Below are 17,500 nucleotides of genomic sequence, written 5' to 3' on the forward strand. Positions count from 1 at the left end.
CTGACCCTTTATACACAGGCCTGTCCTGTTATACCCACGTATAGCGCTGGCAGTAATGAGAGACGCGCTGTGTTATACACAGGTATATATATACATGTCTGTGTGTGTGTGTGCAGGTATACATATAGTGCAGTATATGTACGGCTGTGAGCTGCGAGGTGACGGCAGCTCCCGCGGGTATAATCAGTACGGATACGACGGGAAGGAGTTTCTGAGCCTGGACACAGAGAGATGGACGTACGTGAGCACCGCGCCCGAGGCTCAGATCACCGCGCAGAGGTGGAACAGCGCGGAGGTTAATGAGGCTCAGAGACGCAGGAATTACCTGGAGAATATCTGTATCCCGTGGCTGCAGAAATACATCACGTACGGGAGGGAGGAGCTCGGGAGGAGAGGTGAGACCCGAGTGTATACTCTGCACTGTGCTATACTCTGCACTGTGCTATACTCTGCACTGTGCTATACTCTGCACTGTGCTATACTCTGCACTGTGCTATACTCTGCACTGTGCTATACTCTGCACTGTGCTATACTCTGCACTGTGCTATACTCTGCACTGTGCTATACTCTGCACTGTGCTATACTCTGCTCTGTGCTATACTCTGCACTGTGCTATACTCTGCACTGTGCTATACTCTGCACTGTGCTATACTCTGCACTGTGCTATACTCTGCACTGTGCTATACTCTGCACTGTGCTATACTCTGCACTGTGCTATACTCTGCACTGTGCTATACTCTGCACTGTACTATACTCTGCTCTGTGCTATACTCTGCTCTGTGCTATACTCTGCTCTGTGCTATACTCTGCACTGTGCTATACTCTGCTCTGTGCTATACTCTGCACTGTGCTATACTCTGCACTGTGCTATACTCTGCACTGTGCTATACATCCCGCTCCCTGCACTGTGCTATACTCTGCACTGTGCTAGACTCTGCACTGTGCTATACTCTGCACTGTGCTATACCTCCCGCTCCCTGCACTGTGCTATACTCTGCACTGTGCTATACTCTGCACTGTACTATTCCTCCCGCTCCCTGCACTGTGCTATACCTCCCGCTCCCTGCACTGTGCTATACCCTGCACTGCGCAATACTCTGCACATACCTGTAACACTGTAACTACATGAGGCGGCAGTGAGTACAGCGCTGTACTGACACAGGGTTACAGGCTGGTACTGATGCTCAGTGATTTCCTGTATATACCCAGATAGGGAATTGTACATACCTGTAACACTGTAACTACATGAGGCGGCAGTGAGTACAGCGCTGTACTGACACAGGGTTACAGGCTGGTACTGAGGCTCAGTGATCTCCTGTATATACCCAGATAGGGAATTGTACATACCTGTAACACTGTAACTACATGAGGCGGCAGTGAGTACAGCGCTGTACTGACACAGGGTTACAGGCTGGTACTGAGGCTCAGTGATCTCCTGTATATACCCAGATAGGGAATTGTACATACCTGTAACACTGTAACTACATGAGGCGGCAATGAGTACAGCGCTGTACTGACACAGAGTTACAGGCTGGTACTGAGGCTCAGTGATCTCCTGTATATACCCAGATAGGGAATTGTACATACCTGTAACACTGTAACTACATGAGGCGGCAGTGAGTACAGCGCTGTACTGACACAGGGTTACAGGCTGGTACTGAGACTCAGTGATCTCCTGTATATACCCAGATAGGGAATTGTACATACCTGTAACACTGTAACTACATGAGGCGGCAGTGAGTACAGCGCTGTACTGACACAGGGTTACAGGCTGGTACTGAGTCTCAGTGATCTCCTGTATATACCCAGATAGGGAATTGTACATACCTGTAACACTGTAACTACATGAGGCGGCAGTGAGTACAGCGCTGTACTGACACAGGGTTACAGGCTGGTACTGAGGCTCAGTGATCTCCTGTATATACCCAGATAGGGAATTGTACATACCTGTAACACTGTAACTACATGAGGCGGCAATGAGTACAGTGCTGTACTGACACAGGGTTACAGGCTGGTACTGAGGCTCAGTGATCTCCTGTATATACCCAGATAGGGAATTGTACATACCTGTAACACTGTAACTACATGAGGCGGCAGTGAGTACAGCGCTGTACTGACACAGGGTTACAGGCTGGTACTGAGGCTCAGTGATCTCCTGTATATACCCAGATAGGGAATTGTACATACCTGTAACACTGTAACTACATGAGGCGGCAGTGAGTACAGCGCTGTACTGACACAGGGTTACAGGCTGGTACTGAGGCTCAGTGATCTCCTGTATATACCCAGATAGGGAATTGTACATACCTGTAACACTGTAACTACATGAGGCGGCAGTGAGTACAGCGCTGTACTGACACAGGGTTACAGGCTGGTACTGAGGCTCAGTGATCTCCTGTATATACCCAGATAGGGAATTGTACATACCTGTAACACTGTAACTACATGAGGCGGCAGTGAGTACAGCGCTGTACTGACACAGGGTCACAGGCTGGTACTGAGGCTCAGTGATCTCCTGTATATACCCAGATAGGGAATTGTACATACATGTAACACTGTAACTACATGAGGCGGCAGTGAGTACAGCGCTGTACTGACACAGGGTTACAGGCTGGTACTGAGACTCAGTGATCTCCTGTATATACCCAGATAGGGAATTGTACATACCTGTAACACTGTAACTACATGAGGCGGCAGTGAGTACAGCGCTGTACTGACACAGGGTTACAGGCTGGTACGGAGGCTCAGTGATCTCCTGTATATACCCAGATAGGGAATTGTACATACCTGTAACACTGTAACTACATGAGGCGGCAGTGAGTACAGCGCTGTACTGACACAGGGTTACAGGCTGGTACTGAGGCTCAGTGATCTCCTGTATATACCCAGATAGGGAATTGTACATACCTGTAACACTGTAACTACATGAGGCGGCAGTGAGTACAGCGCTGTACTGACACAGGGTTACAGGCTGGTACTGAGGCTCAGTGATCTCCTGTATATACCCAGATAGGGAATTGTACATACCTGTAACACTGTAACTACATGAGGCGGCACTGAGTACAGCGCTGTACTGACACAGGGTTACAGGCTGGTACTGAGGCTCAGTGATCTCCTGTATATACCCAGATAGGGAATTGTACATACCTGTAACACTGTAACTACATGAGGCGGCAGTGAGTACAGCGCTGTACTGACACAGGGTTTTAGGCTGGTACTGAGGCTCAGTGATCTCCTGTATATACCCAGATAGGGAATTGTACATACCTGTAACACTGTAACTACATGAGGCGGCAGTGAGTACAGCGCTGTACTGACACAGGGTTACAGGCTGGTACTGAGGCTCAGTGATCTCCTGTATATACCCAGATAGGGAATTGTACATACCTGTAACACTGTAACTACATGAGGTGGCAGTGAGTACAGCGCTGTACTGACACAGGGTTACAGGCTGGTACTGAGGCTCAGTGATCTCCTGTATATACCCAGAAAGGGAATTGTACATACCTGTAACACTGTAACTACATGAGGTGGCAGTGAGTACAGCGCTGTACTGACACAGGGTTACAGGCTGGTACTGAGGCTCAGTGATCTCCTGTATATACCCAGATAGGGAATTGTACATACCTGTAACACTGTAACTACATGAGGCGGCAGTGAGTACAGCGCTGTACTGACACAGGGTTACAGGCTGGTACTGAGGCTCAGTGATCTCCCGTATATACCCAGATAGGGAATTGTACATACCTGCAACATTGTAACTACATGAGGCGGCAGTGAGTACAGCGCTGTACTGACACAGGGTTACAGGCTGGTACTGAGGCTCAGTGATCTCCTGTATATACCCAGATAGGGAATTGTACATACCTGTAACACTGTAACTACATGAGGCGGCAGTGAGTACAGCGCTGTACTGACACAGGGTTACAGGCTGGTACTGAGGCTCAGTGATCTCCTGTATATACCCAGATAGGGAATTGTACATACCTGTAACACTGTAACTACATGAGGCGGCAGTGAGTACAGCGCTGTACTGACACAGGGTTACAGGCTGGTACTGAGGCTCAGTGATCTCCTGTATATACCCAGATAGGGAATTGTACATACCTGTAACACTGTAACTACATGAGGCGGCAGTGAGTACAGCGCTGTACTGACACAGGGTTACAGGCTGGTACTGAGGCTCAGTGATCTCCTGTATATACCCAGATAGGGAATTGTACATACCTGTAACACTGTAACTACATGAGGCGGCAGTGAGTACAGCGCTGTACTGACACAGGGTTACAGGCTGGTACTGAGGCTCAGTGATCTCCTGTATATACCCAGATAGGGAATTGTACATACCTGTAACACTGTAACTACATGAGGCGGCAGTGAGTACAGCGCTGTACTGACACAGGGTTACAGGCTGGTACTGAGGCTCAGTGATCTCCTGTATATACCCAGATAGGGAATTGTACATACCTGTAACACTGTAACTACATGAGGCGGCAGTGAGTACAGCGCTGTACTGACACAGGGTTACAGGCTGGTACTGAGGCTCAGTGATCTCCTGTATATACCCAGATAGGGAATTGTACATACCTGTAACACTGTAACTACATGAGGCGGCAGTGAGTACAGCGCTGTACTGACACAGGGTTACAGGCTGGTACTGAGGCTCCGTGATCTCCTGTATATACCCAGATAGGGAATTGTACATACCTGTAACACTGTAACTACATGAGGCGGCAGTGAGTACAGCGCTGTACTGACACAGGGTTACAGGCTGGTACTGTGGCTCAGTGATCTCCTGTATATACCCATATAGGGAATTGTACATACCTGTAACACTGTAACTACATGAGGCGGCAGTGAGTACAGCGCTGTACTGACACAGGGTTACAGGCTGGTACTGAGGCTCAGTGATCTCCTGTATATACCCAGATAGGGAATTGTACATACCTGTAACACTGTAACTACATGAGGCGGCAGTGAGTACAGCGCTGTACTGACACAGGGTTACAGGCTGGTACTGAGGCTCAGTGATCTCCTGTATATACCCAGATAGGGAATTGTACATACCTGTAACACTGTAACTACATGAGGCGGCAGTGAGTACAGCGCTGTACTGACACAGGGTTACAGGCTGGTACTGAGGCTCAGTGATCTCCTGTATATACCCAGATAGGGAATTGTACATACCTGTAACACTGTAACTACATGAGGCGGCAGTGAGTACAGCGCTGTACTGACACAGGGTTACAGGCTGGTACTGAGGCTCAGTGATCTCCTGTATATACCCAGATAGGGAATTGTACATACCTGTAACACTGTAACTACATGAGGCGGCAGTGAGTACAGCGCTGTACTGACACAGGGTTACAGGCTGGTACTGAGGCTCAGTGATCTCCTGTATATACCCAGATAGGGAATTGTACATACCTGTAACACTGTAACTACATGAGGCGGCAGTGAGTACAGCGCTGTACTGACACAGGGTTACAGGCTGGTACTGAGGCTCAGTGATCTCCTGTATATACCCAGATAGGGAATTGTACATACCTGTAACCCTGTAACTACATGAGGCGGCAGTGAGTACAGCGCTGTACTGACACAGGGTTACAGGCTGGTACTGAGGCTCAGTGATCTCCTGTATATACCCAGATAGGGAATTGTACATACCTGTAACACTGTAACTACATGAGGCGGCAGTGAGTACAGCGCTGTACTGACACAGGGTTACAGGCTGGTACTGAGGCTCAGTGATCTCCTGTATATACCCAGATAGGGAATTGTACATACCTGTAACACTGTAACTACATGAGGCGGCAGTGAGTACAGCGCTGTACTGACACAGGGTTACAGGCTGGTACTGTGGCTCAGTGATCTCCTGTATATAACCAGATAGGGAATTGTACATACCTGTAACACTGTAACTACATGAGGCGGCAGTGAGTACAGCGCTGTACTGACACAGGGTTACAGGCTGGTACTGAGGCTCAGTGATCTCCTGTATATACCCAGATAGGGAATTGTACATACCTGTAACACTGTAACTACATGAGGCGGCAGTGAGTACAGCGCTGTACTGACACAGGGTTACAGGCTGGTACTGAGGCTCCGTGATCTCCTGTATATACCCAGATAGGGAATTGTACATACCTGTAACACTGTAACTACATGAGGCGGCAGTGAGTACAGCGCTGTACTGACACAGGGTTACAGGCTGGTACTGAGGCTCAGTGATCTCCTGTATATAACCAGATAGGGAATTGTACATACCTGTAACACTGTAACTACATGAGGCGGCAGTGAGTACAGCGCTGTACTGACACAGGGTTACAGGCTGGTACTGTGGCTCAGTGATCTCCTGTATATACCCAGATAGGGAATTGTACATACCTGTAACACTATAACTACATGAGGCGGCAGTGAGTACAGCGCTGTACTGACACAGGGTTACAGGCTGGTACTGAGGCTCAGTGATCTCCTGTATATACCCAGATAGGGAATTGTACATACCTGTAACACTGTAACTACATGAGGCGGCAGTGAGTACAGCGCTGTACTGACACAGGGTTACAGGCTGGTACTGAGGCTCAGTGATCTCCTGTATATACCCAGATAGGGAATTGTACATACCTGTAACACTGTAACTACATGAGGCGGCAGTGAGTACAGCGCTGCACTGACACAGGGTTACAGGCTGGTACTGAGGCTCAGTGATCTCCTGTATATACCCAGATAGGGAATTGTACATACCTGTAACACTGTAACTACATGAGGCGGCAGTGAGTACAGCGCTGTACTGACACGGGGTTACAGGCTGGTACTGAGGCTCAGTGATCTCCTGTATGTAGCCCCGAGGTAAATTTTCTTTTTCTGGCCCCTCTCCGCGAGTGCCGTGAGGTAGCGGGTGCCGCCGGAGGCTGCGACGGACCCGCCGGCACTTCGCGAGGGTGGGGGCCAGAGCAGGGAGTAGCGCGTTGCCCTGCGGTGCAGGCCGGTTGCCGGGGACGCGATCGGGCCGTCGCTAGGGCCGCGATCGCGTTGCCACCGGCCCGGCTTGCAAGGAAGAGGGCGCCGCCATTGCGCGTTAGTTCGCGCATGCGCAGTAGGACAAAAGCGCGCGATGGGTTCCCTAGAGCAGGAAGAGATCGCGCGAGAGTAGGGAAGAGGATAGGAAGGTTGAGGCGGCCATTAGGGGTTCGCGCATGCGCGAGGGAAGCGCGCACGCGGCCCCAATGCATTAGGCAGCCCCTGGGAACTACAATTCCCAGGAGGCTTAGGGAGGCAGAGGTCAGGTGCTCTCTAGTGGCCAATAGGGCTGAAGGAAGCTCAGCCCGGGAAAAGAGATACATTTCCCGGGCTTTGCAACAGCAGTCAGGAAGAAGCAGAGGAAGGAGTAGGAAGGGTGCAGGGAGCGCGTGGCTCCTGCATCAGGTAAGGGTCCTCCCTAGATTCCCAGGCAGGCCCCAATTCCCGGGTAAAGGGCAGGGGGTAACTGAAGAGGGACGCCTTAACTAGGGAGGTGACCCTTGAGTGTGGAAGGTGCTAGTTTGGCAGTGTCGCAGCGGAGAGAGCTGTGGGCACTGTCAAAGAGGCACAGTGTGCTATCAGTGTGGTTGCTGCGGGATCCAGGGGCTGTGTGTGATTGCAGCTGCCTGTGAGTAGTGTCGCTGTATGTGCTGGGCACAGTGCGTGCAGTGTGTGTGAAGAGTGGATCCCGGCAGGCTGACAGTGTGTGCGGTGTGTCAGCTGCAGGTGAGTTGGGAATAGCTAGTAGCAGTTACAGTTAGGACTGGGTAGCTAGGGGAAGGGGGGGCAGGTTATGTTCACAGGCCCTAGGAGTTTCCCCAAGCCATCCCAGGTTGCGGGTTCTTCAGGGACAGGCCCTAGGTTAGGGTTGCTGTCGCTCTAGCAGTGGTTAGTGATAGGGATAGCGGCGGTTGCTGTTCCCATGCGGTTGGTGTTGCCGTGGTCCGGTTGCAGTTCCCGTTGAGCGGTGGGACCCTCGTTGGGGTCCACCGGCAGAGTACCTGGAATAAGGATCAGACGGACGTCTGACCCTTTGAGAAGAAAGTTGCGGTCCCGAGCATCGGAGTGCTCGGAAGGTATCTTCAAGTATTATAAGTGCACCAACTGGGCCCTAGCTTAACATAGTGACTGCGCAGTCACCCACGACCTTTCGCAGGATTGCGGGACATTGGGTGTGGGGGGATCACAGGACACTGGGTGTGGAACACCAGACATTGGGCTGAGGTGATGCGGGTAAAGCATCAGGTTATGTTATGTGATGTTATGTAATGAGTTATATGTGTGTGTTAAGTAAAGTGTTAGTTAGTGTTTTATCATATACGAGTGTCATTGTATTTCTTACTCAGGGCTATCTTTCCTAACGGGGGATCCTGGGTAAGTGGAGGCGCTGCACCAGGTAACGTTAAGGGTTTCCCCAGGCTCCCAGCTAGCGGAGGCTCAGATCTCCTGGAGCCACACAGGTTATGCAGTACCAGTAGTCCTTTAGAGCAGGTGTGTTGCAGGGAAAGGGACCGGTTAGACCACGAGGGGCCAATGTGATATTGGGTGGGTCGGCCGGTTCACAAAAAGGGTTACATTTGGAGGCACTGCTGAGAGATCAGACCTGGGGTGCCCTGTACATGTTTTTCTAAATTTGTGTCCTATTTTTGTTCCGCCATGGGGAAGCCCTCAAGGCGGAGGAAGCCACGTGCTAAGTTCCCGGCCGCGCGGGAAAATGTTGCCAACAGTCATCCAGGACTGGCGGGAAAACCCGAGCCCCGCCCCCACACTGAGTGATTCAGTACAGAGCTCGCAGCACTCCCTGGAAGAGAGTACTGGATACAGAGAAAATTGCTCGCCGTCGTATGGATCCTGGCAGACCAAGGCTGGGAGTGTATCCTTTTTGTTGTGTCCATGTACAATACAAACATTGAGTATCTGGGGTAGCATGGACCTTAAAACTTTGGCGTGCATGGTAGAAATGCGATTGGAAGACGCGAACGAGGAGGGGTACCTAGGCTGTTTGTGTAACCAAGGTGACTGCTCGTCTTGTAATTTGGCTTGGGGGCGTATATGTGGCTACTGCAGGGTACCGACCCTGCAACCCGTGCTGGAGGTGTTTACAGGACCGTCTGAGGAGGAGGGCCCGAGTGCCTTCGTGAACACTCCAGACCCTCTCAAAGGGGACATGCAGGCGGCGGAACCAGCCGATGAAGAAGAGGAGGAGCCGGATCCCTCTCCTGAAGTAAGTGATACGTGTCCCCAGTTTGTTCTACTACCAGAGGCCGCCGGGGACCCGTGTGTCCAGACCACTGTTGCAGACCCTCTCAAAGGGGACGTGCAAGTGGAGGAGCAGGAACTTCTGATGGCGGAACCTGCGGAGGAAGAGGCGCCGGATGGTGCTACCGAGGTGGGTGAAGCCGCTCCTGAATTGTCTACTTCAGCGATGGAGGTGGTGGAGGGCCTGTGTGCCCACGTGAACTTGCCAGACGCTAAGGCGGAGCTCCAGATGGCGGAACCCCCGATGTCGGTTCCAGATCCGGTTCCCGAGCAGGAACCACCGAGACCAGAACCACAAGTCCCGGAAGGCCAGGGTAAGGTGTTTATACCCCCGCCCTTGTGCGATGAGTCCAGCGACCGACCGAGCGTGGTGATGCGCCTGCCGGCGGACCACTCCAGTGAGGTCACCGAGGCAACCGCCTCAACTGATTCAGACCATGATGTGGGCCCGTGTGCCCTGCAACGGCCAGTCCGGCCTATCAACGAGATACCAGCGGTCCCAGGCGTGGGATCAGTACCTGCCGATACCGACCGGGGTAAGTTGACTGCCCCAGGGGTGTCGGGTGTGAGCTCCCCGGTGATCGTGGAGCCTGGTGACTCCAAAGGTAGGGTCACCCGGGCGATGGGCTCACCCCGTCATCGCGTCCTGGTGGAAGTGTCTCCCCCAGAAGATCTCTGCGGATCGTGGAATGAATCCGACCTCATGAAGGTATCCGGTGTAGCGGACCGGAGCGACACATACCCCTGCATGAGGAGTCTCCAAGCTTGGCCTTCTCAAGACCCGAGCCTACCCGAAGAAGTGGTGCCGTCCGCGGACGAAGTCACCGTTAAAGGGATGGTTGGAGCGGACAAAGACTCTGTTGAGACCGCTTTGGTAGTTGTGGCCTCTCCCAGGTGCGCGATGGAGCGCTATGTTCGCCATGTGGTGGATCGAGGCAAGAGACTGAACCTCCCTGTCTCCCGTGAGACGAGACCGGAGGATCCGGCAAGGGTCGATACCCAGGACTCCTTACTATTTTTTTCGCGAGGGGGAGGCGGTGTTTTGACAGAAGGGACAGGTCTTGAGCTCCAAAAGACTCACAGGAGTCAAGGTGGGATACCCTCACCCAATCTATTAGGGGCACTCCAATCTGAAACTCAGCTGGCCTCGGGTATCCATGCGGGGATGTTGGGTACGAACGGGAAAATGCTTATGTATGATGTACGGTTTACTATGCATTTTTCATTGTGTAATCCACTGCATGGTTGCTACCCAAGCGAGGGCGTTGGGATTCTGCGAAGGGGAGAATGTAGCCCCGAGGTAAATTTTCTCTTTCTGGCCCCTCTCCGCGAGTGCCGTGAGGTAGCGGGTGCCGCCGGAGGCTGCGACGGACCCGCCGGCACTTCGCGAGGGTGGGGGCCAGAGCAGGGAGTAGCGCGTTGCCCTGCGGTGCAGGCCGGTTGCCGGGGACGCGATCGGGCCGTCGCTAGGGCCGCGATCGCGTTGCCACCGGCCCGGCTTGCAAGGAAGAGGGCGCCGCCATTGCGCGTTAGTTCGCGCATGCGCAGTAGGACAAAAGCGCGCGATGGGTTCCCTAGAGCAGGTAGAGATCGCGCGAGAGTAGGGAAGAGGATAGGAAGGTTGAGGCGGCCATTAGGGGTTCGCGCATGCGCGAGGGAAGCGCGCACGCGGCCCCAATGCATTAGGCAGCCCCTGGGAACTACAATTCCCAGGAGGCTTAGGGAGGCAGAGGTCAGGTGCTCTCTAGTGGCCAATAGGGCTGAAGGAAGCTCAGCCCGGGAAAAGAGATACATTTCCCGGGCTTTGCAACAGCAGTCAGGAAGAAGCAGAGGAAGGAGTAGGAAGGGTGCAGGGAGCGCGTGGCTCCTGCATCAGGTAAGGGTCCTCCCTAGATTCCCAGGCAGGCCCCAATTCCCGGGTAAAGGGCAGGGGGTAACTGAAGAGGGACGCCTTAACTAGGGAGGTGATCCTTGAGTGTGGAAGGTGCTGGTTTGGCAGTGTCGCAGCGGAGAGAGCTGTGGGCACTGTCAAAGAGGCACGGTGTGCTAGCAGTGTGGTTGCTGCGGGATCCAGGGGCTGTGTGTGATTGCAGCTGCCTGTGAGTAGTGTCGCTGTATGTGCTGGGCACAGTGCGTGCAGTGTGTGTGAAGAGTGGATCCCGGCAGGCTGACAGTGTGTGCGGTGTGTCAGCTGCAGGTGAGTTGGGAATAGCTAGTAGCAGTTACAGTTAGGACTGGGTAGCTAGGGGAAGGGGGGCAGGTTATGTCCACAGGCCCTAGGAGTTTCCCTCAAGCCATCCCAGGTTGCGGGTTCTTCAGGGACAGGCCCTAGGTTAGGGTTGCTGTCGCTCTAGCAGTGGTTAGTGATAGGGATAGCGGCGGTTGCTGTTCCCATGCGGTTGGTGTTGCCGTGGTCCGGTTGCAGTTCCCGTTGAGCGGTGGGACCCTCATTGGGGTCCACCGGCAGAGTACCTGGAAAGGATCAGACGGAAGTCTGACCCTTTGAGAAGAAAGTTGCGGTCCCGAGCATCGGAGTGCTCGGAAGGTATCTTCAATATTATAAGTGCACCAACTGGGCCCTAGCTTAACATAGTGACTGCGCAGTCACCCACGACCTTTCGCAGGATTGCGGGACATTGGGTGTGGGGTGATCACAGGACACTGGGTGTGGAACACCAGACATTGGGCTGAGGTGATGCGGGTAAAGCATCAGGTTATGTTATGTGATGTTATGTAATGAGTTATATGTGTGTGTTAAGTAAAGTGTTAGTTAGTGTTTTATCATATACGAGTGTCATTGTATTTCTTACTCAGGGCTATCTTTCCTAACGGGGGATCCTGGGTAAGTGGAGGCGCTGCACCAGGTAACGTTAAGGGTTTCCCCAGGCTCCCAGCTAGCGGAGGCTCAGATCTCCTGGAGCCACACAGGTTATGCAGTACCAGTAGTCCTTTAGAGCAGGTGTGTTGCAGGGAAAGGGACCGGTTAGACCACGAGGGGCCAATGTGATATTGGGTGGGTCGGCCGGTTCACAAAAAGGGTTACATGTATATACCCAGATAGGGAATTGTACATACCTGTAACACTGTAACTACATGAGGCGGCAGTGAGTACAGCGCTGTACTGACACAGGGTTACAGGCTGGTACTGAGGCTCAGTGATCTCCTGTATATACCCAGATAGGGAATTGTACATACCTGTAACACTGTAACTACATGAGGCGGCAGTGAGTACAGCGCTGTACTGACACAGGGTTACAGGCTGGTACTGAGGCTCAGTGATCTCCTGTATATACTCAGATAGGGAATTGTACATACCTGTAACACTGTAACTACATGAGGCGGCAGTGAGTACAGCGCTGTACTGACACAGGGTTACAGGCTGGTACTGTGGCTCCGTGATCTCCTGTATATACCCAGATAGGGAATTGTACATACCTGTAACACTGTAACTACATGAGGCGGCAGTGAGTACAGCGCTGTACTGACACAGGGTTACAGGCTGGTACTGAGGCTCAGTGATCTCCTGTATATACCCAGATAGGGAATTGTACATACCTGTAACACTGTAACTACATGAGGCGGCAGTGAGTACAGCGCTGTACTGACACAGGGTTACAGGCTGGTACTGGGGCTCAGTGATCTCCTGTATATACCCAGATAGGGAATTGTACATACCTGTAACACTGTAACTACATGAGGCGGCAGTGAGTACAGCGCTGTACTGACACAGGGTAACAGGCTGGTACTGAGGCTCAGTGATCTCCTGTATATACCCAGATAGGGAATTGTACATACCTGTAACACTGTAAATACATGAGGCGGCAGTGAGTACAGCGCTGTACTGACACAGGGTTACAGGCTGGTACTGAGGCTCAGTGATCTCCTGTATATACCCAGATAGGGAATTGTACATACCTGTAACACTGTAACTACATGAGACGGCAGTGAGTACAGCGCTGTACTGACACAGGGTTACAGGCTGGTACTGTGGCTCAGTGATCTCCTGTATATACCCAGATAGGGAATTGTACATACCTGTAACACTGTAACTACATGAGGCGGCAGTGAGTACAGCGCTGTACTGACACAGGGTTACAGGCTGGTACTGAGGCTCAGTGATCTCCTGTATATACCCAGATAGGGAATTGTACATACCTGTAACACTGTAACTACATGAGGCGGCAGTGAGTACAGCGCTGTACTGACACAGGGTTACAGGCTGGTACTGAGGCTCAGTGATCTCCTGTATATACCCAGATAGGGAATTGTACATAGCTGTAACACTGTAACTACATGAGGCGGCAGTGAGTACAGCGCGGTACTGACACAGGGTTACAGGCTGGTACTGAGGCTCAGTGATCTCCTGTATATACCCAGATAGGGAATTGTACATACCTGTAACACTGTAACTACATGAGGCGGCAGTGAGTACAGCGCTGTACTGACACAGGGTTACAGGCTGGTACTGAGGCTCAGTGATCTCCTGTATATACCCAGATAGGGAATTGTACATACCTGTAACACTGTAACTACATGAGGCGGCAGTGAGTACAGCGCTGTACTGACACAGGGTTACAGGCTGGTACTGAGGCTCAGTGATCTCCTGTATATACCCAGATAGGGAATTGTACATACCTGTAACACTGTAACTACATGAGGCGGCAGTGAGTACAGCGCTGTACTGACACAGGGTTACAGGCTGGTACTGAGGCTCAGTGATCACCTGTATATACCCAGATAGGGAATTGTACATACCTGTAACACTGTAACTACATGAGGCGGCAGTGAGTACAGCGCTGTACTGACACAGGGTTACAGGCTGGTACTGAGGCTCAGTGATCTCCTGTATATACCCAGATAGGGAATTGTACATACCTGTAACACTGTAACTACATGAGGCGGCAGTGAGTACAGCGCTGTACTGACACAGGGTTACAGGCTGGTACTGTGGCTCAGTGATCTCCTGTATATACCCAGATAGGGAATTGTACATACCTGTAACACTGTAACTACATGAGGCGGCAGTGAGTACAGCGCTGTACTGACACAGGGTTACAGGCTGGTACTGAGGCTCAGTGATCTCCTGTATATACCCAGATAGGGATTTGTACATACCTGTAACACTGTAACTACATGAGGCGGCAGTGAGTACAGCGCTGTACTGACACAGGGTTACAGGCTGGTACTGAGGCTCAGTGATCTCCTGTATATACCCAGATAGGGAATTGTACATACCTGTAACCCTGTAACTACATGAGGCGGCAGTGAGTACAGCGCTGTACTGACACAGGGTTACAGGCTGGTACTGAGGCTCAGTGATCTCCTGTATATACCCAGATAGGGAATTGTACATACCTGTAACACTGTAACTACATGAGGCGGCAGTGAGTACAGCGCTGTACTGACACAGGGTTACAGGCTGGTACTGAGGCTCAGTGATCTCCTGTATATACCCAGATAGGGAATTGTACATACCTGTAACACTGTAACTACATGAGGCGGCAGTGAGTACAGCGCTGTACTGTTACAGGCTGGTACTGAGGCTCAGTGATCTCCTGTATATACCCAGATAGGGAATTGTACATACCTGTAACACTGTAACTACATGAGGCGGCAGTGAGTACAGCGCTGTACTGTTACAGGCTGGTACTGAGGCTCAGTGATCTCCTGTATATACCCAGATAGGGAATTGTACATACCTGTAACACTGTAACTACATGAGGCGGCAGTGAGTACAGCGCTGTACTGACACAGGGTTACAGGCTGGTACTGAGGCTCAGTGATCTCCTGTATATACCCAGATAGGGAATTGTACATACCTGTAACACTGTAACTACATGAGGCGGCAGTGAGTACAGCGCTGTACTGACACAGGGTTACAGGCTGGTACTGAGGCTCAGTGATCTCCTGTATATACCCAGATAGGGAATTGTACATACCTGTAACACTGTAACTACATGAGGCGGCAGTGAGTACAGCGCTGTACTGACACAGGGTTACAGGCTGGTACTGAGGCTCAGTGATCTCCTGTATATACCCAGATAGGGAATTGTACATACCTGTAACACTGTAACTACATGAGGCGGCAGTGAGTACAGCGCTGTACTGACACAGGGTTACAGGCTGGTACTGAGGCTCAGTGATCTCCTGTATATACCCAGATAGGGAATTGTACATACCTGTAACCCTGTAACTACATGAGGCGGCAGTGAGTACAGCGCTGTACTGACACAGGGTTACAGGCTGGTACTGAGACTCAGTGATCTCCTGTATATACCCAGATAGGGAATTGTACATACCTGTAACACTGTAACTACATGAGGCGGCAGTGAGTACAGCGCTGTACTGACACAGGGTTACAGGCTGGTACTGAGGCTCAGTGATCTCCTGTATATACCCAGATAGGGAATTGTACATACCTGTAACACTGTAACTACATGAGGCGGCAGTGAGTACAGCGCTGTACTGACACAGGGTTACAGGCTGGTACTGAGGCTCAGTGATCTCCTGTATATACCCAGATAGGGAATTGTACATACCTGTAACACTGTAACTACATGAGGCGGCAGTGAGTACAGCGCTGTACTGACACAGGGTTACAGGCTGGTACTGAGGCTCAGTGATCTCCTGTATATACCCAGATAGGGAATTGTACATACCTGTAACACTGTAACTACATGAGGCGGCAGTGAGTACAGCGCTGTACTGACACAGGGTTACAGGCTGGTACTGAGGCTCAGTAATCTCCTGTATATACCCAGATAGGGAATTGTACATACCTGTAACACTGTAACTACATGAGGCGGCAGTGAGTACAGCGCTGTACTGACACAGGGTTACAGGCTGGTACTGAGGCTCAGTGATCTCCTGTATATACCCAGATAGGGAATTGTACATACCTGTAACACTGTAACTACATGAGGCGGCAGTGAGTACAGCGCTGTACTGACACAGGGTTACAGGCTGGTACTGGGGCTCAGTGATCTCCTGTATATACCCAGATAGGGAATTGTACATACCTGTAACACTGTAACTACATGAGGCGGCAGTGAGTACAGCGCTGTACTGACACAGGGTTACAGGCTGGTACTGAGGCTCAGTGATCTCCTGTATATACCCAGATAGGGAATTGTACATACCTGTAACCCTGTAACTACATGAGGCGGCAGTGAGTACAGCGCTGTACTGACACAGGGTTACAGGCTGGTACTGAGGCTCAGTGATCTCCTGTATATACCCAGATAGGGAATTGTACATACCTGTAACACTGTAACTACATGAGGCGGCAGTGAGTACAGCGCTGTACTGACACAGGGTTACAGGCTGGTACTGAGGCTCAGTGATCTCCTGTATATACCCAGATAGGGAATTGTACATACCTGTAACACTGTAACTACATGAGGCGGCAGTGAGTACAGCGCTGTACTGACACAGGGTTACAGGCTGGTACTGAGGCTCAGTGATCTCCTGTATATACCCAGATAGGGAATTGTACATACCTGTAACACTGTAACTACATGAGGCGGCAGTGAGTACAGCGCTGTACTGACACAGGGTTACAGGCTGGTACTGAGACTCAGTGATCTCCTGTATATACCCAGATAGGGAATTGTACATACCTGTAACACTGTAACTACATGAGGCGGCAGTGAGTACAGCGCTGTACTGACACAGGGTTACAGGCTGGTACTGAGGCTCAGTGATCTCCTGTATATACCCAGATAGGGAATTGTACATACCTGTAACACTGTAACTACATGAGGCGGCAGTGAGTACAGCGCTGTACTGACACAGGGTTACAGGCTGGTACTGAGGCTCAGTGATCTCCTGTATATACCCAGATAGGAAATTGTACATACCTGTAACACTGTAACTACATGAGGCGGCAGTGAGTACAGCGCTGTACTGACACAGGGTTACAGGCTGGTACTGAGGCTCAGTGATCTCCTGTATATACCCAGATAGGGAATTGTACATACCTGTAACACTGTAACTACATGAGGCGGCAGTGAGTACAGCGCTGTACTGACACAGGGTTACAGGCTGGTACTGAGGCTCAGTGATCTCCTGTATATACCCAGATAGGGAATTGTACATACCTGTAACACTGTAACTACATGAGGCGGCAGTGAGTACAGCGCTGTACTGACACAGGGTTACAGGCTGGTACTGAGGCTCAGTGATCTCCTGTATATACCCAGATAGGGAATTGTACATA

General features: G+C 51.3%; 1 protein-coding gene across 3 annotated transcripts in view; it reads left to right on the forward strand.

Moving 5' to 3' along the window:
• Nucleotides 1-17,500, forward strand: part of LOC142474717 (class I histocompatibility antigen, F10 alpha chain-like) — a 75,837-nt gene that overhangs the window by 12,224 nt on the left and 46,113 nt on the right. For all 3 annotated transcript variants that reach the window (XM_075580902.1, XM_075580904.1, XM_075580903.1), the window contains exon 3: nt 117-395. In XM_075580902.1, the coding sequence (XP_075437017.1) occupies nt 117-395 (279 nt within the window). The remainder of the gene's footprint in view (nt 1-116; nt 396-17,500) is intronic.

The sequence above is a fragment of the Ascaphus truei genome, assembly GCF_040206685.1.
Source record: "Ascaphus truei isolate aAscTru1 chromosome 20 unlocalized genomic scaffold, aAscTru1.hap1 SUPER_20_unloc_2, whole genome shotgun sequence".
Classification (NCBI taxonomy): Eukaryota; Metazoa; Chordata; class Amphibia; order Anura; family Ascaphidae; genus Ascaphus; species Ascaphus truei.